The 21228-nt window shown below is 40.9% G+C and overlaps 1 protein-coding gene across 2 annotated transcripts in view; it reads left to right on the top strand.

The window, feature by feature from the left end:
* SLC38A10 (solute carrier family 38 member 10) overlaps nt 1-21228 on the top strand; it is a 75523-nt gene that overhangs the window by 42000 nt on the left and 12295 nt on the right. For both annotated transcript variants that reach the window (XM_072645285.1, XM_072645286.1), the window contains one exon: nt 10445-10601. In XM_072645285.1, coding sequence (XP_072501386.1) covers nt 10445-10601 — 157 coding nt within the window. The remainder of the gene's footprint in view (nt 1-10444; nt 10602-21228) is intronic.

Raw genomic sequence — 21228 nt, 5'->3', positions numbered from 1 at the left:
TTATTTCATTGAATGTCCATCTCCTTGCCTGAAATGTTATGCTGAACTTTGCTGGATAACTGATCCTTGGTTGTAGTCCCAGCTCCTTTGCCTTGCCAAATATCATATTCCAGTTCCTTTGATCTTTTAATGTAGAATCTGCAAGGTCCTGTGTTGATCCTGACTGTAGCTCCTCGATATTTGAATGGTTTCTTTCCTGCTGCCTGTAGTATTTTCTCCTTCACTTGATAGTTCTGGAATTTGGCAACAATATTTCTTGGTATTTTTAGTTTGAGATCCCTTTTGGGAGGTGAACGGTGGATTCTTTCTGTGACTATTTTGCCCTCTGGATCTAGCACTTCTGGGCAGTTTTCTTTGATGATTTTTTTGGAAGATATTGTCCAGACTCTTTTTTTCATCATGGCTTTCCAGTGGGCCAATAAATTTTTCCTCCTGGATCTATTTTCCAGGTCAGTTGTTTTTCCAATTAGATATTTTACATTTTCTTCTATCTTTTCATTCTTTAGATTTTGTTTGACTGATTCTTGATGTCTCATAGAGTCATTAGCTTCTGTTTGTCCACTTCTAATTTTCATCAAATTGTTTTCTTCAGTTAACTTTTGCATCTCCTTTTTCATCTGTCCAATTATTCCTTTTAAGGAATTATTTTCTCCAGTTAGTTTTTGTACTTCCTTTTCTGTTTGTCCCATTTTCCCACTTGGGTTTTGTGCTTCCTTTTCCATTTGTTCAATTTTCCTTTTTAAAAATCTGTTCTCTTCAGTGAATTCTTTTTTCATACTTTTAAAATCATTGACCATTTTTTCTTCTATTTCCTTCTTCAACTGTTCCAGGAGTGCTCTTTGTGCATGCAAGCAATTCATAGTACCTACTGAAGTTTCAGAAGGGTGTATAGTCTCAGTACTGACCTCTTTGGTATTTGTGTTTTGGTCCTTGTCCCCATAGAAAGATTCTTTGCTTCTTGCTCATGATGTTGAGGCTTTGCATGTTGTCGCCTCTGGTTCTTTCAGCTAAAGGCTGAAGAACCTGGTGCTGAGCTGGCTGGTGTGTGAAAGCAAAGGCAGGTGAATTCTGTTTGTGTTTCCTCTGATTAGCCCTAGAGCTAGCTTGCTACATGTGGGGGAGGGGTAGTCTGGTCTGGGGAGATCTCAGCTGAGCTAGAGCAAAGGCACGCTCAGCACTTGGTGATCCTGGTTGCCGTAGTGTCTTCCTGTTTCCCCTGGAGCCCTTAGGCACACCCGGGTCCTACTGTGAAGCTCCAGCCCCCTGGAGCTGCTGATCCTCTGCCACAGTAAGAGGAATCCCCCTTAGCTATTTTCCTAGCCCCAGGTGTTACGAGACTGGTTGCCCCTTCTGTTGATCCCACTGATCCAGGATTTTTCTGGGGAAATATTTTATGGTTCTTTCAAGGTTAACAAGAGGAGGGGGAGAGAGCATTTACCCATTACTCTGCCATTTTGGCTTCTGGAAGTTCGAGTAGGTGACTTACAGACATTTAATTGGGTGCAGCTGCTGCAGATACCTGGGCCTCCTTCTGAGGCTCTCATTTGCACAGCTCTACTGGACTCTCTCCCTGAGCTGCTATCTCTGAGCTGCCACTTCCTCAGACTGCCCTGGGGCTTTCCTGTTCTCTACTGTGTGCTGTATGCTCCTCCACCCTTGTGGAACAGATTCTTCCCCTCGATCTTCCAGTCTATCCTGGGCTGTGAAACTGCCACAGTCTGTCTCCTGTTGGATTCTGCACCTCCAAAATTTGGTCAGATTCTCTTTTTAGAGGTATCTGAGGGAGTTTGTCTAAGAGCTTAGGTGAGTAGTTGCTCTTACTCCACCATCTTGGCTCTGTCTCAGATTTTGCTTTTTCTATATCTGCAAGTCTTGCATTTAACTCTCCTCTTTCAGCCAATAACTTAGTTCTGGCCTCCATCACGCCTTGTCTAGATTGTTGGAGTGGCTTCCTAACTGCTAGCCTCAAGTTTCTCTCCACCGTAGTCTGTCCTCCACACAGCTGCCTGAATGATTTTCCATTAGGACATATCTAACCATGTCACTCCCCTTTCTAGTGAACTCTGATAGCTCCCTATTTCTTTTAGAATAAAGTATAAACTTTTTTTTCCAGAGCCTGGCCTCAACCTCTCTTTTCAGGCTCATTGCATATTCCTCTTCTTCCTCCAATCTGCAGCCCAGCCAAATTGGCCTTGTACATGGCACCCTGTCTGTCCCTTCTCCATGCCTGTGTATCAACATTCCCCGTGCTTGGAATGTAGTCCTTCCTCACAGCTTGGAATGCATTCCTTCCTCACAGCTCTGCCTCAGAGGTTTCTTCTTTTCCCTTCAAGATATTGCCTAGCCACAGTTTTCTACCTGAAACTATTCCTGATTTCTCCCAACTTCTTGGTGTACCTTCTCCCTAACTATTTTGAATTTATTTGTATGTTGTCTTTATATTTTTTCTACACAAACTTGTATACCAAATTCAAATGTAAGCTACTTGAGAGTAGAGATTTTTTTATTCTTTGTGTTTGTAGCTCCAGCTCCCATTACAGCTGTTGGGACAGAGGGTGGACTGATTGGTGTACTTGACACCAAAATGACACAGTTCTGGCCCTTGAGTAGTTAATAGCATAGATGATTGGAACATTGCAACCAAGGGATATAGCTACAGGTGTGAAAATTAGTTACATTTCTAATGCAAAGCTTATGCTAAGAGAGCCTTGGCATCTTTCTTCATAACTAATAGCTGACCTCTCTGCTAAGTTTTCTTTTTACCTTCATGGCATCCCTTCTCCTCTGTCCCCTTCCTATGAGGACAGGTTAAATGTTAAATCTCAAAATCTGTAAGCAGAACCTAGCATTAGAACCAGATTGTTGTGACCAGGCCTGGTTCAGCTGAATCAAATTCTGTTTGGCTCACTCTTGTTTGTCATTGTTTTCTGAGTGTACTGAAAATCTTGTGTTGGTGCTTAGTAATTTAAAGTTGTATACGTCTATAGCCATCATAAGGTTCATTCAATCACCTTCAACCCTTCCCCTGTTCTGAAATATAAATGCTTACTTAGGTACCACTTGATTTTTTAGAAAGGTGTTAGGGATGATCTATACCTGTCCTACTTCCTGAATTCTTTTCCAGTCATAATGAAAGTTGAATTAAAAGTAGAATCCTTTTATTATATGATTTATTGCATGGATTGGAATATGCTATGGGTCAAACAATGATTCTTAAAATTTTGTATAAAAAAATTACTATCAGGGGGTAGGAGCCAAGATGGCAGAGTGGAAAGACATACATATGCTAGCTCCAAACCCACAGCCCATAAAATACCTGTAAAGAACTCTCAACAAATTCTGTAGCAGTAGAAGCCACAGAACAATGGCGCAGAGGAGATTTCTGTTCCAGAAAGCCCTGAAAAACTAACTCAAAAGGTCTGTCGTGCACTGGACCTGGAGCAGAGCCCAGCCCTGCAGATCCGAGCAGGCTTCAGGGATGGAATCTCCAGCTACCGTGCAGGTCCCTCCACCCACAGGTGCCAAAGTGTGGTGAGAGGGTCTTTTTGGCTGGACAAGAAGGGAGCGGGGTGTCCCCATAACTTAGGCCCCCTCTGGAGGCAGCAGTGGAGGCAGCCGCGGACAGGGGCTCCTGGGGCAGGCAGGTGCCTGGATCCATTGTTGAAGGTCTCTGCATAAAACTCCTGAGGGAACTGAGCCCTGTATGGTGGCCCTTCCCTGACCTGAGCACCTGAACTTAATCTCACACTGAATAGCAGCCCCACCCCTGCCGAAAGCCCTGAGGCTGGGAAGCAGCATTTGAATCTCAGACCCCAATTGCTGGCTGGGTGGATCTGGAGGTGAGGTGGGTATGGAGAGGACACTCAGAAGTCAAGTAACTGGCTGGGAAAATGCCCAGAAAAGGGGAGAAAAAACAAGACCATAGAAGGTTACTTTCTTGGTGAACAGATATCTCCTCCCATCCTTTAGGATGAGGAAGAGCAATGCTTACCATCAGGGAAAGACATAGAAATCAAGGCTTATGTATCCTAAACATCCAAAAGAAATATTCCATGGGCTCAGGCCATGGAAGAGCTCAAAAAAGATTTTGAAAATCAAGTTAGAGAGGTGGAGGAAAAACTGGGAAGAGAAATGAGAGAGATGCAAGAAAAGCATGAAAAGCAGGTCAACACCTTGCTAAAGGAGACCCAAAAAAATGCTGAAGAAAATAACACCTTGAAAAATAGGCTAACTCAATTGGCAAAAGAGGTTCAAAAAGCCAATGAGGAGAAGAATGCTTTCAAAAGCAGAATTAGCCAAATGGAAAAGGAGATTCAAAAGCTCACTGAAGAAAATAGTTCTTTCAAAATTAGAATGGAACAGATGGAGGCTAATGACTTTGTGAGAAACCAAGAAATCACAAAACAAAACCAAAAGAACGAAAAAATGGAAGATAGTGTGAAATATCTCATTGGAAAAACAACTGACTTGGAAAATAGATCCAGGAGAGACTATTTAAAAATTATGGGACTACCTGAAAGCCATGATCAAAAAAAGAGCCTAGACATCATCTTTCATGAAATTATCAAGGAAAACTGCCCTGATATTCTAGAACCAGAGGGCAAAATAAGATTCAGGGAATCCACAGAACACCACCTGAAAGAGATCCAAAAAGAGAAACTCCTAGGAACATTGTGGCCAAATTCCAGAGTTCCCAGGTAAAGGAGAAAATATTGCAAGCAGCTAGAAAGAAACAATTTAAGTATTGTGGAAATACAATCAGGATAACACAAGATCTAGCAGCTTCTACATTAAGGGATCGAAGGTCATGGAATATGATATTCCAGAAGTCAAAGGAACTAGGACTAAAACCAAGAATCACCTACCCAGCAAAACTGCGTATAATGCTTCAGGGGAAAAAATAGTGTTTCAATGAAATTGGGGACTTTCAAGCATTCTTGATGAAAAGACCAGAGCTGAAAAGAAATTTTGACTTTCAAACACAAGAATGAAGAGAAGCATGGAAAGGTAAACAGCAAAGAGAAGTCATAAGGGACTTACTAAAGTTGAACTGTTTACATTCCTATGTAGAAAGACAATATTTGTAACTTTTGAAACTTTTCACTATCTGGGTAGTTGGTGGGATTACACACACACACACACACACAGCACAGAGTGAATTGAATAGGATGGGATCATATCTTAAAAAAATGAAATTAAGTGGTGAGAGAGAAATATATTGGGAGGAGAAAGGGAGAAATGGAATGTGGCAAATTATCTCTCATAAAAGAGGCAAGCAAAAGACTTTTTAGTGGAGGGAAAAAGAGGGGAGGTGAAAGAAAAACATGAAGTTTACTCTCATCACATTCGACTAAAGGAAGGAATAAAATGCACACTGATTTTGGTATGAAAACCTATCTTACAATACAGGAAAATGGGGAAGAAGGGGATAAGCAGGGTGGGGGGGATGATGGAAGGGAGGGCAATGGGCGGAGGGAGCAATTTGAAGTCAACACTCTTGGGGAGGGACAGCATCAAAAGAGAGAATAGAAGCAATGTGGGGCAGGATAGGATGGAGGGAATTATAGTTAATCTTACACAACACGACTATTATGGAAGTCATTTGCAAAACTACACAGATATGGCCTATGTTGAATTGTTTGCCTTCCCAAAGGGAATGGGTGGGGAGGGAGGGATGAAGAGAAGTTGGAACTCAACGTTTTAGGAACAACTCTCGAGTACTGTTCTTGCCACTAGGAAATAAGAAATACAGGTAATGGGGTATAGAAAGTTATCTGGCCCTACAGGACAAAAGAGAAGATGGGGACAAGGGAAGGGAGAGATGATAGAAGAGAGGGCAGATTGGTGATAGGGGCAATCAGAATGCTCGGTGGTTTGGGGTGGGGGAGGGGACAAATGGGGAGAAAATTTGGAACCCAAAATTTTATGAAAATGAATGTTAAAAGTTAAATAAATACATTTTAAAAAATTACCATCACAAACTCATATAGCATGATCATATAATTGTGTTATTTTTATCTCCCAGTTGAGTATTATAGGTTCTCCTGAATTTTTTTTTTCCACAGGGGGAAAAAAAGGACAATTAAGGCTATAGCACATCCCCAAGTATTTTAGTTGGTCAGCAAAGTGTGTATAATTCTTCAGGTGAGCTGTTAATTATTACAGACAACTGGTCAGTCAATGACTGGCGCCAAGCCACAACCTAAGAATTGTAGCTTGAAGAAAACAAAGGGAAGGGTTTAATTAAGACTTGGTGTGTTGGAAGGATGATCAGGTAACTGAACGAAGAAGGGATGTTTGAGCTTCAAACCAGACTGTTGTGAATGGATCCAGAAGATGTTTTGTCTTTGCTGGTCGGCCCTTAGTGTCATGTTTGTTGCTCTTGTAAAGCAGACTTTATCTCCTGCTTAGTTTTTTGTTGGTCAGCATTTTGCCAGCAATATATTAAGCTGTCTACGGGGAATCCTGAACTGAGGAGCATATTTTGTGAGTTCATACTGAATAAGAATATGTTAGGTTCAGTAAACAGAATACATAGCTCTTACGGGGAGGTGGAGCTATAGGGTTCATTTCCACATTAGAGCTTGATTCCTGGAATCAGCTTTGTCAGCCTTAGTCTTGCCTTTTGGTGCAAGTCCTACCTTTTCAAATCACCCTTTCTCTGTTGGGGGATCATTTTAGAGTAGTTTGGTTTTGAAAAAAGAAATTAACTTAGAGCTTTTTAATTGAAGGTATTTAGCTTTGTACTTACATAGTGAGGTGGAATTAATTGTGAGGTGAAATTTTATGAATCCCACAAGTAAGTAATGCGTCTCTTCTCACTGATATAATGGGAGTCTTGTCCAACTTGAGGGTGAAGCATTTCTTCCCTATAAAATAAGTGGATGCGTGTGGGATGTTTTAGCTCTTATTCCCCTGAAACCCGGGATTGCTGCCCTCATTCTTTGTCATTATTTCTTATTTATAATTTTTCTGTGGTTATACTGGTTCCCAGGCATTGCAGAACTCTTGTCTTAAGCAGAGTAGAAATACATTGCATCCTTAGACTCTGAAATAGTTAATTTTTGTTTTGATGTGCAATTTTTTTTAGATCTGAAAGTTGAGGGTTGAAATGCATCATTCAGAGATGAGAGTGAAATGTTGCTTTTGGTTTGCCAGTCTCCAATCAAAATGTTAAATGATGTCCACGTTAAAATAGGCCAACGTATAATCACCAACCAAACATCTTTATCTTTGTGTCAGAAGCATTTTAGGGACTGTCTAATAAAATGGTTTGGAGGTGAAGAGAGTTTAAGAGTAACTACACTCAGAATGCCCCATTGACACTGGTGGGAAACTTGTACATTGCACATAGGTGATTGTGAATTCACAGAAAAATCACAGTAACGTAAAGATGCTGAGGCTCATCAAGTCTCATACCTGCCTAGGCAGCATCACTCCGTTGTCATTTTAGAACAGTCTTCCTCCCGTGACCTGCTGATGATGTGAGAGCAGGAGAAGTTCTTTCTCATTTAAGTACTAATACTAAGATCTTGTCATCTTCCTTTTGGCATTACGGGAAATCCAACAAGGAAGATAAATTTTTTGGTGCTTTCCAGAGAGGTCATTTCTGCTATGGACTAGATGAATACTAATTGTATGCTGATTCCATTACGCCAATAGTTAGTCACCTGCACTTGTAGAGGAGTTTTCAAATAGATTAACTCTTTGATGATGGCATTGCTTTTTTGAATCTATAAAATAATAACCTCCTGGGTCCCTAGTGAAAGGATTTTTAAGGTTTAAAGGCAACTCAGCTAAAACTCTTGTCAGATAGCTAGCTCTCCTGGGTCTTCTAGATTAAGTCTTCAGTTCTTCCACTTACAACCTCTTCTATCCCATTTTATTCTTTTGCTCTTCTGCTTTGGAGCTTGGAGTTTGGAGCAACTTAGATCTAAAGGGAAAGTGGGCAATGGTAAATGACCATGGTGCAGGATAAATAATTGGAATTAATCGGGGGATCTTTATGGCATTAGCCATTGACATCATGCTTTTGGTAATTCCTTTATTGTGTAGGTTTTTCTCTGCTACATACTAGTCATGGCTTCACTAGGAATTTAGGTGTTCTTTTATGACTTCTGTTATTTGCTCTGGTAAACTGTTGTGCTCCATGAATTTTAAGAAAATCAAAGTGCTTTTTGGGGCTAGGAAGAGTCTAACCTCCCCGCTGTAAGTGCTGCAGCCTTTATGGCAGATTTAGCTTAGGCTTTGAGTCCCACAAAGTGGGCAGCTTCATGTAGGTTCACTTTAGGAAATTGTTCTGTCACTTGAAGCTTTCTGGGCCAAATGATGGTCACTGCCTAAGGCACCAAGCTGGTCTCGCTGTGTGTGCTGCAAGTCAGCATTGCTCTGCATCGGCAGAGTGGCTGGGGGAAAGAGCCTGCCCTGCATTCTCCTGGACCCTGGGGAGCATGATCAGCTCTTTGCTTCCATGAGCACTGAAACAAGCTCACCATTTCTGGAAGGGTAGGGAGAGAGGGAAAAAACCAAAACATCTCCACTCTGGAGCTTTTAAAAAGTGATAAGCATAAAATTTGAGATATGGCAAGTGCTTTTTTCCTTATGAAAATCCAATTCTGGGATTGGTTGGGGTCCTGGAAATATTCATTTGTTCTTTCTGAGTTATTGTTGTAAAGGATCAACCCAGCCTTTAAGAAATAAATTTGATGTCTGCCACTCCTTGACTAGTGTAAAAATTTAGTGAGGATAAAGATACTGATTTTCTTTGATTCTGTGGGGAAAAACACTGATCATTCATTTGCAAAATTTTGGAACCAGGAGCTACAAACTCCTGTAATGAAAGGGAACCAGATGTGGTCTAGACCTTTAAGTACAGAGATACTATGCTATAGTACCATTGTTACTGTAGCAGAAACAATATGAGGAAGATAGGAATTCTGTGTGTATTGTAAAATTTGAAGAAGTCTGAAGGTGGTTGAATAGAGTAGCAAAGGGGATATTTATTCCCATAATATGAGTCTTTGTTTTACCAAGTTAATGAGGGCATCCTTAATGTTCAGTTTCATAAGCCTTCAGAAATAGTGAATCAGAGCAGGTTAACAATTATAGTTTCATGGCAAAATGCTGAGGGAAATGACTAAAAAAATCTGCAGTACCTTAAAGCTCAGCTGTGCTGACAGCAGAGATTGGCACAACCTGGCAGGCTAGCTTAAGCGTAGATTCTGGTAAAAAGAGGCGTCTAGGACTGGGAGAGATTTGTTGTTTTGAAGGGGACCCATCCCCAACACTGTTCTCTTCTGATGAGTTCTCTGTTCATTTGTTTTATTAGCCAGCCTTCTGTGTTAGCTTTGTTTTGTTTTTTTTTCTCCAGACTGAGTGCATTGCCTCTGCAGCAGTTTTTACTTGTGCCAGCTCCAGAATGGTGTTAAGACCAAGGTTGGACTATAGAATTGGATGGATTGAGTTAAATCACATCATGTTATGACTGGACAGGTTGTATCCTCGTCTTGATGTCCTCACTCTGATGACTTGTACCAGAATAGTTAACTCTACAAAGTGTTGTATATATAAGCCTATAATGTTTTGGGGTTGATAGGATATGGTGGGTATGAAGGAGCTATGTGAATTTGGGAGTGACCTTGAGAATCTTCCTTCTTGCTAAAGGTGTTAAGTGGTACTTGATTTCTCAAATAATGTTGGAAGGTTCACCAGGTAATTCTGAAAGTCCTCTCTCTCCATGAGGCTTGGCAGATTTGTATTGATCTCCAGAAGTCAGTGAGGCATTTTCTATTTCATACATCACTGCCCTCTTGTTTTTTAGTCTTTTCTTTGTACCTGCTCCCAATACCTGTGCAAGGAGCAAAGAGAGGCTCTGGCCAACTTCTCAGTCTCATTCTTCCTTCTTCTTTTCCCTCCAATCTCTAAATTTGACTTTGATAAGTTCTGCTTGTGATTCCTGACTGAATAGCATTGTTGACCTGTAGACCAGGTTTTTAGCAAGAGACTCTTCTAATGACAATTATAATGATAAGGTAAAAAATAATACATCAGTGTTTAATTAAATCTCCTTAACTCTCAGGGCTGTTAGCCAGCAGTCTATCTAATGGTCTCTTTTTGCACATAATTTTTCATTTGGAGCAGCAGCCAGTCATTTGGCAGTTCGACTTCTTAGGGGAGGCAGATAGGTCTCTGCACATGCATCCTTTTTTTCCCCTCTCTGTTTTAGTAATGTGTTAGTTTTTTTTTTTTTTAATCACCCTTTCCCCTTATTTAAAATATACACACATATGCACAAATCTAAACCTAACCTTCTTCCCTCATCACACAAAAAAGATTCCCTGGAGCTCAAGAGAGCTCAAGGTGCCAAAAGTAAAGATTGTGGCTTTAGACCTTTCAGAGCATGTACATTTGTTCATTGGCTCTCATGTGTCTTTATATCCTATAGTTCATTCTGTGGATAAGCTTGGGGATTCTGTTGATTAGTACATATACTACCCTGTCTGTGAGTGAGGAGACCCCTGTGAAAATTGAAAAAATAGAAGTTGCTGGTCATCTTGGAGAAGTAAAAAACCTGATGGATTCAGATTCTGCCAAAATATCAGGTATGTACAGCCCAGTTTTTTCACCCCACTCCCAAATTATTCTATACTATCCTTGTACTTTGGGTGGAAACTTTGTAGTGTTTGTGGTGACTGTGTCTTGGGAGCAGTCTTGCTATCTCAGTAAGTGTAGGTGTCACTTTCAGAGATACGTCTTGGAGTTTGTCCCAGGGATTTCATTTGCTTTGCCTGCTACCACTGGTTTTGTGGGAAAAGCAGGGAAGGCTTTGAGATTGCTCCCAGTGGAAGAGTTTGGGACGAGTGCAACTCTTGCTAATAAAGGCAGCTTTGTAAGGCTGAGACTAGAGATAGCACTGTTCTGGCCACCTGTATGAAGAGTGTAAGAAGCCAAAATAGGACTGCTCTCAGCATTTCTGCCAGCATATTGGACAAGATTTCAATAACAAGCCATTCAATGCACTAAAAGGTATGTAAATTTATGGGTGTAGCTTTTTTTTTTTTATTTTTCAGGATATAAATTTTGAGCCTGTTTTAGCTTCGACAAAGCTTGTGATTATGCTCTGTTTACTGTTTCACATTATTTATTATTTGTTTACTAGGACTCTTGATAGAATTATAACTCCCTTACATTGGCTGAAGGCCTCCTTCACAAGGCCATCTCTAGCAGGTGCTATCTGACCCCTTTGCTGGCCCCATCCATGGCTGTGTCTTGGGGTTGAGGGGGAGGGGTTTAAAAAAAATCTGGCTTTCCATGTGTAATAGTAGCTTAGACTGAGTGTGTTTATAGGTTTATTTACTTGGAGTGTTCTTTGAGGCCTTGGAATATTTACCATAGATTGGTGGGGGAGAGAATAAAAAGGAAGGTTTTATGCAAGAGATTATACTCTCTCAGTCTCTGGACACATTCCTGCAGAACTGCTTTGAGTGCCTGTCAGGAGCAATAGCTGGTAGGTCGGTGCTGTCTGCGATAACATTCATTTCTAGGGTCTTCTGTCCCTGACAATAATAGGGTTTTATAAATTCACATTAATGGAGCACCCATGCATGTCCAGCTCACACCTCCCCTGCAAAGACACACAACAGCTCTGATTTAAATTCGCTCGGCTCTCAATCCCTTAATCATGCTCTCTGTGTGGCTGCCCTGGAAGGAGGAATATAATCCATTGCTCTTGAATATTAGTTCACTTTTGAGTGGTAATGGCTAAATAGCATCTGTTCCTGGTAGGAACTCGAGTCTCCCCACCTTCTGTAATTGACAAAATAAAAAGTCTTGTCAAAGATGGTAGGCAAGAAAGTTAGCAAATACTGTCCTGAAGACCAGGCAGAAGTGTGTATGGTAATTTTAACTTGGTTGAGATGCTGAGGAAAGTGCTTGATTAAAACATATACATAATTAAGAGTACAGCAAATCCTTGGATTTGTTGTCCTCTTCCTTTCCCCTAATTAACATCCCTGTATTTGAAAAGTGTACTCACCAGTATTAACACCTCATAAAAATTCCATATGAGAAAACAGTCTCCCACAAGGGAAGCTCCCTCCTTTGGGAGCCACTGTGAAACTATTAGAAATGCCTAAAGATGCTTCATTTTGCCTCATTTGGTTGCACTATCCAAGTCAGCATGGCTTCCCAATCTAATGCCTCATTTTGGCTATTCCTGTCTAGTAGGCGGCAAGAGGGGCCCTGTTTAACCACTTAGAGGTGCTAGATCTATTTGGGTCTCAGGGGACCAAAACAGGTGCCAGCTCTGACTGTAGGAGAGTCAGCAGGAAGAACAGTATGGACTAAGCGAAAGGGAAATGTAAGTAATAACTCCAAAACCCACACCCAGTCTTCATAGTTTTGCCAACTACAAAAGGGCCACTTTGTATTATGTGAAACCCTGAATGCTGGGTCCCTTCTAGCCTTTTTGATGAAGTAACCTGGGCTTGTTCCTGTACGGTATGGGCAGAACTTTGGCATTTCCACGTTCCCTCCATCTCAGCATGTGACAGGCCTACCCAGTAATGAATTACCCTACATTAATCAACACCCCCTTCTCCCAGCACTCCCCTCATTTTGTGAAAGGCTACTGCTTGTGGCTCTCTGCACTCATCAGCAGCTGCATCCTGTCATTCAAAGCATGTGCAGGACATGAGCCTGCCCTGTGCTCACCTGGGTGTCCTCCACTGGCCAACATCTGGTTTTGATTTCTTGCAGGAGGCTTTAACAAAAACACATGGCTCTTCTCTGAGCCACATGCAGTTTGTTTTTAGCGTGTTCTCAATTTTTCTTCCCCCTCTCTCCCTTTAATTGATGGGTTGCCTTGTTGAAGCAAATCTTGGAACTGTGCTGGGCCTTTAACTGTTTTGTGTTCACCATCTGACTTTTGCCTGTCAGCATGTGAGAGGAGTTTTATTGGTCTCTTTGATGTTGCAGGGGCCAAAACTGTACAGACTTTCATTAAAACCCTGCCCTGTGGGCTCTGGGATTATGAATATTAGAACATTGCACTTTTATGTGAACACGTATTGACCAGCAAACTCTGAATAGTGTTTTCTCTAATGACACCCAAGTGCACATTATGAACCCTGACTGTATTGCTGGAGGTTTACTATCAGTGGCTCTTCGGGAGGGTATAAAACCCCTTTCAGAAATGTTCTGGTATTACATACAGTGAGAATGTATGTTAAAAGGTTGCTAAGCCTCCTGTGAAAGCTCATGAAAGCTATTACCCATTTTTTAAAAAAGCTAATTAGGCAATTTATCTTGGTGTTTGATAGCACCCTTGAGGGTCTCATGGGTAGGATTAAGATTTTGTAATATTTTTCAGCTCTTTACTTGAATGTTACTACCTTCATTTTCTCTCCTTACCCACTCCCCACTTCATTGTGCAATATTGTGCAATGAACTTTATTTGGGCCCTTGTGCAACTAGTCCCCTTTCTTCCAATAGGATTAGAAAACAGTTGCACTTCGACTTAGTAAGCAGGAAAGATGAGCAAGGAGTTAGTTGGCTTTTTAGTTGTCCATCTGGATTGGTTGACTTGGAATTTTTGAAATTAGATGATGGAAAGGCTGTTTTTTGTATGTTCAGGGATACAGGTGGTGGTATTTACAGCTACAGTCTCTTCAATCCCCTTGACTTTGCCTTACACATACCCAAATGCGGTGGCCATGACAACTATGTTCATGACATTAGCATGGCTTCCAGTTGGTTTGTGCTTTCTCAGTCCTATCTTAACTCTGCTTTCTCCAAAAAAAATAAGATCTTCCTTGATTCCTTCTCTCCTGCCTTCTACCAGCTGCTTAGCAAGAAGAGGTGGTAAAGTTTTAGAACTCTTTTGACAAAGTGACAAAACGTGTGAGAGTGGGAAGAGACATTGACTCCACACACTTAATCCCTTCTCTCCTAAACTGTTAGAACAGCTTGATCCTGCTACAGCTCTCCCTTGTGCTTTGTGAGAAGTCTTTTAATAGTTCCTTTTCTGTGTCACAGGCACTTCCCTCCTGATGTGATTTTTGTTCATTTTTACTGCTGTTGTGTCAGGAGACAACAGTGAACTAATTTCACCGATGCAATCTGATAACCTTGCTGAACGTCATAACCAATGCATATATTGAAAGGCAGGCACCACTTTCTGGGTCAGAAGGGAAAGTTCTTCCTCTCTGACTGTGACTGGCATTTGATGAGCGTGGCTCCTTGGCCAGGACTAGTGCTGATGGGGCTCACTTGCTACTTCTTACAGGTGGCCTGGACTGCCCCTTAGCTAACTGTTCCCTATTTATGAGGAAATCCATGATTAATGAATGGAGAGTTCTTTATATTTTACTGATCTGAGCAGGAACAGGAAGGTAGATTTGGGTGACACTAATTTATCAGAGTATAGTAAAAGAGCGATACGTTTGATCTTCACCCAAATAGGCCAAGAGGTGATACCATCTTTTTCCACCCACCTCACCCAACATTTTGAGGGGAATAAAAAAGATATTTCCTTTATAATAACAAGCATACACACACTGCTTCCTCCCTCCCAAACTCCCCTACAAAAAAACTTTCTCTTATTCTTTTTAATTTTAAAAGGGCAAATGGAATGGGATTTGTTCTGAGTAGGACCAACAGAGGGTTATAATTAATGAGCAGGAGATAGAATGCATTGGTTGTTCTACCGTTGCCCTTTTACCCACCTCACATCTCCTCACTTCCTTCTCTAGAATGGTCATTTGGAATGTAGGGCAGTTAGGCTGCCACTGTCATTGTAACTCTCACTCTGGGAACACACAAGCAGTGATTTTTGGGGGGCCTTAATAGCTGTTTGATTCTTCTCTCTGGACCAAAGATAGAACTTGAAAGAAAATCCCAGTGTAAACACTGCCTTTCATTCACTGGCAGATCATCTCCTTCTCTTTACTTCTCTCAAGGACACCTGGATAACTGTAGTCTTTACCTGTAAGCACTGAGGAATTGATGAATAAAAGGAGACCTGTTGAGAGATGTTGTTTGTTCTTACCTTTGCCACTGACTGTTGGTCGAGTATTCTGTCATTTTCAGTCATGTCCTGCTCTTCATGACCCCATTTGGAGTTTTCTTGTCAAAGATACTGGAGGAGTTTGCCATTTCCTTCTCCAGCTCATTTTACAGATGAGGAAACTGAGGCAAACTGTGTAGTGACTTGTCTGAGATCACACAGCTAGTAAGTGTCAGAGGCTGAAGTTGGACCCGGGAAGATGAGTCTTTCTGACTCCATGTCTGGCACTCTATCCATTACTCCACCTAATTGCCCCATTGGGCAAATGCCTGCTCTTTATTATATTAGGGATGATGTTTTTAAAAAAATTATACTTTTTTGTTATTTGTTATTCTGAACTTGACAAACATCAACAAACATGATAGTTCTATATACAAATCATAAAAAAAGATAATTGGATGTGAAATTGTAAATCTCTACTACATTGAGATTTTTTCCTTTTTTAAAAGTATATGACATATTCATCATGTCACTTTCAGAGCTGTCCAGTCTGTTGCCAAATTTGTTTTTTCTACCTTCACAATATCTCTCATATATAATCCCTGCTCTCCATTCACACAGCCAGTACCGTTGTGAGACCCTCATCCTCCCTTTCCTGGGATGTTGCACTAGTCTTCCCATCAGTCTTCTTGCCTTGAATTTCTCCCAACTCTAGTCCATCTTCCACTTAGCTGCCAATGTGATTTTTCTGAAGCTTAGGTTGGACCAGGTTACCCCTTCTGTCTCCCCCCTAACACGTGTTCTAGGTGCTCTCTATTCTGGGGTCAAACAAAATTTTCTCTTTGGCATTTAGTGCCTTTTGCAACCTTTTTGTTGTTGTTGTTAAGTCATTTTGATTGTGTCCAACTCTGTTTCCCTTTTTGGGTTTTCTTGACAAAGATACTTGAGTGGTTTGCCATTTTCTTCTCCAGCTTATCTTACAGATGAGGAAACTGAGGCAAACAGGGTAAAGTCACACTACTAGTAAGTGTCTGAGGCCAGATTTGAACTCAGAAAGATGAGTCCTTCTGATTCCAGGTCCAGCACTCTATCCTCTGTGGCACTGTGCCACCTGGCTGCCCTTTCACAACCTAGTCCCTTCTTAATCTGTCAGTCTTCTTATACTTTACTCCCCTCCACTTAATCTGTAATCTAGCTATATTGGTCTTGCTGTTCTCACGCAAGACACACCCTCTCCAGACCCTGTGTCTTTGTGCTAGCTGTCCCCATGCTCTCCCTCCTCACCTCCATCTCCTGGCTTCCTCAGTTTTCTTTAAGACCTAGCTCAAATATCACCTTCTGCAGATCTTTTCAGTCTTCCCCTGTATCCTCACTCCTTCCCCTGTGATTACCTGCTTTGTATATATTCTTATACGTAGTTGTTTGCATCTTGCTTAGAATGTGATCTCCTTGAGGGCAGGGCCTTTATTTACTATTCTTTGTATCCCTGATCTTTAACATAGTTTTTGGAAAATAAGAAGAGCTTAATAAATGCTTGTTGACTTATTGACTATCCTTCCTGTCTGTATCTCTGGTCTGAAGTTCATTCTTTTCTTATCTTTTAAATGCATTATTGATCATTGATGCTCTTTTCTTTCTTTTCATTTTTTGGGAATCATTATTACCCTCCCTTCCCCAAATTCTCTCCCCCTCTAAAAAAAAAAAAGCTCTCATTTGTAACCAAATAAAAGAAATTCACACACATACTGAAGAGGTATGTCCCATTCTGCAAGCCTAAGCTATCACCTCTCTGTTAGGAAGTGAGAAACATGTCTTGTCATTAGTCCTCTGGGGTCATCATGGTTGGTCATTGCATTAATTGCAGTTCTGAGTTTCCTCAAAGTTGATTTTCTTTACAATGTCATAATCATTTTATAAATTGTTCTTCTGATTCATTTCACTTCATCCTGTTTTAAGTTCATAGACATCTTCTTAGGTTTTTCTGAATCCATCCTTTCTTATGGTGTAATAATGACCTATCACATTCATGTACTATAATTTGTTCAGCCACTCCTGATTGATGGGCACTCGCTTTGTTTCTAGTTCTTTGCTACAAAAAAAGTGCACTATGACTATGTTCATACATATGATACTTTCCTCCTTTTTTGATCTCTTTGAGCTGTATGCCTAATAGTACTATTGGTGGTGGGTCAGAGTCACAGTTGAGTGACTTGGGTATAGTTCCAAATTGCTTTCCAGAATGGTAGAGTTAATTCACCAGCAGTACATTAATGTGCTTGTCCTCCCACTTCTCCAATAAATTGTCATTTTCCTTTTTTGTCATCTTTGCCCATTTATTGGGAATAAGGTGGAACCTGAGATTTGTTTGGAGATGATACTTTGAAAGATTAATTAAAAACCTACATGAACTCTTAATTCTGTTTCTCCCTTTTTAGACCGAAAATATAAGGAGAGAGGGGAAATCATGAGCTTGAATAATATCACGTATGTCTTTGCAGTGAGTAGTTCCCCCTACTGGTAGTTTAAGGAAGTGGATTATTGTTGATCTTTAAAACAACTTATCTCTCCAGGATAAAAAAAAAAGTATCTTCACATCTCTTAATTTAGCAGTCATCCTCTTTGCTCCATATACTTTTTCCTTATAGAACTATTCTGCTTCATTTGTTCTCCTACTGAGAGAAGAAATTCAATTGCTAAATTTTTTCTTTTCCTAAGGAGTCCTGCCTTTTTACATAAGTTTTTGCCAGTAATTGACTCAGTGGACAGCATCCCAATTAAAACCACAAAAGCTGTGATTTAAGATCTTTCTGTAACCAACGGTGATATCCTAATCATTCAAGGGGGAGAGGGGGTGGGAGAGAATTTTTTTAGGTTACTCATTTTGAAGTTTTTGTGTTAGTATAGCTGAGAGACATCGCTGGCAAACTGTCTGGAAAGTACAAGTTTTGATATGTTTTAGGAAGCCCTGGGTTTTAGGAAATACCTCCACCATGTGTCAGTGCCTTTTGGAAGCTGCTAAGTAAGCCTGGCAAGGAAAGGTTGATATGAATTGAGTGGGCAGCCATAGAAAGGCCATACCCCTTGGTCCTGATCACAAGGTGAAGCCCCCTGTTCTCTTAACTCTGTATTTTTTGTTATTGTTGTTGTAAACCAAGAAGCTTTTATCGCTTCTCGGCCTTTGCCTGTTAAATCCAGTGCCACTCATAAAACATTCAGAGGCACAGCATTACTGTAACATTATCCAAAGGGACCTCAAGGGCGACTATACAGTTACAGTGATTATTATACATCCTGTGCAAAATTGTTCTCTGCAAACCATATATAGCTCCTTATAGATTTCTAAACAGCGTGAGAGACCATTAATTCACACCCTGATGATGAACTTAATTTTGTTTCCTGCTGAGAAAATGACTGCTCAGAGGCAACTTTGTCTTATTACAGAATGGAGATTTTCTTTTGTGTGTGTGTTGTTTTTTCCCCCCCTCTCCCCACTTCCCCCTCCCTCCCATCCCCTTCCTAAATTTGTAATCCACTAGACATCTTTTGATTTATTGCTGAATCTTGTTAGAGCACAGGGGCTCCTATGAGTGGGTTAATCGTATCATATAGTTTCACCTGCTATGTTAGATGGCCATGTACTCATTTGAATAGGTCACTTGGCTAAGCTATAATCCAGCTGTGAAAGGCTGAGGTGGGGGGTGAGAGAGGGAAGAGATCTTTTTTGTTAATTGCTCATTGCGCCATAGTTTAACATAGGAAATTTTAAACTATCAATAGCATGTCTGTCTACTCTTTTGCTTTCCTAAGCTCTTGTAGTAAAGTCAGTTTTTTGTTAAAACTTTTAATTTGTTTTCTTGTTGGAGAAGAAAGAGTACATAATTTTTCCTTAATGTGATTGTGCTTGAATCCTCAATCCCCAGACCTTTCACATCAAATCTCTGTTCCTGGATACAGTACTTATACTCAGGTAGTTCCCTGATCTATTGATCCAAGCCCTAACCTCTCTCCTGAACTCAGGTCTCACATATCCAACAGCTTTTTGAGTACGAGTCTTGAACTGGATATCCCATAGATATCTTAAATTCAGTATGTCCACAAGAGAACTCATTATCTTCTCCCCAAATCTTCCCCCCTTCAGAACCTATATGTATGTATACGTACATGTATACATGTACATGTATATGTGTACATGTACATGTGTATATATGTGTGTGTATTTATATATACATACACATATATGTATTATATATGTATATATACATATATACATATATACATACATATATATACATACATACATACATACATACATATATATATATATATATATATATATATATATATATATATATATATGTTCTGTTCTTTCTATTCACCTAGCCACCACCCTTATAGGGCCTTTATCACCTCTTGCCAGACTGTTGTAGTAGCCTTCTCCCAGATCTCCCTGCCTCAGGTCTGTCCTCACTTCACCCCATCCTCAGCTCAGCTTGCCAAGATAATTTTTCTAAAGCTTAGATTGGACCATATCACCTACTCTTTGCTCTGTTCTCAGTGAGTTCAAGGTCCTCTTTCTTAATTCCCAAATCTGATTGTCTTTTCTCAGTCCTCGTTCTTCTTACCCTTTCCGCAGTCTTTGGCCCTGTTCACCCTCAGCTCCTTGATACTCTGCCCTGCAGGCTTTTGAAATACTGCTCTATCTTGCTTCTCGTCCTCCTCATCAGACTGCTCCTGTCCAATCTCCTTCATGATCTCTAACCATAGGTGTCCCATAGAGTTCCAGATCGATCCATCTTCTCTTGTCCTTCTATATTACTTCACTTGGTAATCTCATCTGCTTCCATGGATTTAATTATTATATCTACACTGATGATTCTCCAGACTACCTGTTCTGCCCTCACCTCTCTGCCGACTTCCAATCCTGAGTCTCCACCTGCTTTTCAGACGTCTGGCACTGGATGTCCAATGAACATCTTGAACTCAACTTTTCCAAAACTGAACTTGTTGCTTTTCCCCCTAAATTTCCCCCCTTTTCCAGATTTGCCTATTACTGTTGAGGGCACCCTCATTCTCCCAGTCACCCAGGCTCTCAATCTACATGTCATCTTATTTCTCCTTTCTCACCCTCCACCCTGTCCCCATATCTAATATGTTGCCAAGGCTTGTCAATTTCAACTCTGCGGCATCTCTTGATTATTCCCCCCTCTCTCCTTTGATACTACCATGTGCATGCCCTCATCCCCTCTGGCTTGGACTACTGCGGTAGCCTGCTGGTTGGTCTGCCCCTCTTGTCTCTCACCATTCCGATTCATCTTCCATCCAGCAACCAAAGTGATTGTCCTAAAGCATAGGTCTCACCTTGTCACATGCCCTATTCAATAAACTCTTGTGGTCCCCTGTTGCCTCTTAGGATCAAATGCAAAAATTCCCTGTTCGGTGTTCAAAGCCCTTCACAACCTACCTCCTCATCCTGTCCCCTCCCTTCCAGTGTTTTTACACCTTCCTCCCCATCATGTACTCTGCAACCCAGTGACTTTGGCCTTGTTCCACAAACAAGACAGTCCATCTCTGGCTCTGGGCATCTGGGCTATCTCCCAGGCCTGGAATGCTCACCTTCTGATCTCTGCCTACTGCCTTCCTTGGCTTTCTTCAAGTACCAACTAAAATTTCATCTTCTACAGGAAACTTCTTCAAACCAACTCCCCTGAATTCTAGTACCTTCTCTCTGTTAATTATAACTTGCATGTACATATTTGTATGCTCTGTCTCCCCCATTAGATTGCATGCTCCTTGAGGGCAGGAACTATCTTTTGCCTTTTTTTTGTAACTCTAGCACTTAATGCAACATTCTAGAGTGCAGAGGAGGTACTTAATAAATGTTTATTGACTGATTGTATGTCCTCCGGCATTTAAAACTTTTCATAACTCAACCACTTCCTGTCTTTCCAGCCCTCCTGCAGTTCCTCTCTCTCCCAGTTCAGTGCCTTTGCACTGGCTGACCGCCCCCTCCACCCCCCATCCTTGAAAGATTCTTGCCACTCACTTCTGAAGTCTCTTAGCTTCCCTCCTTTCATTCAGTATTCAATTCAAATCCCACCTTCTCTAGTCCTTCGAACTGCTAGATGCCTTCCTCTTTCAGATCATCTTTATCTCCTTTGTATAGATCTTAGATGTACCTAGCTAGCTTATGTGTTGGCTTCCCTATTAGAATATAGAGTTCCCGA

The sequence above is a fragment of the Notamacropus eugenii genome, chromosome 2, assembly GCF_028372415.1.
Source record: "Notamacropus eugenii isolate mMacEug1 chromosome 2, mMacEug1.pri_v2, whole genome shotgun sequence".
Taxonomy (NCBI): domain Eukaryota; kingdom Metazoa; phylum Chordata; class Mammalia; order Diprotodontia; family Macropodidae; genus Notamacropus; species Notamacropus eugenii.
The sequence above is the reverse complement of the archived record's forward strand: the minus strand, read 5'-3'. Positions and strand labels throughout refer to the sequence as shown.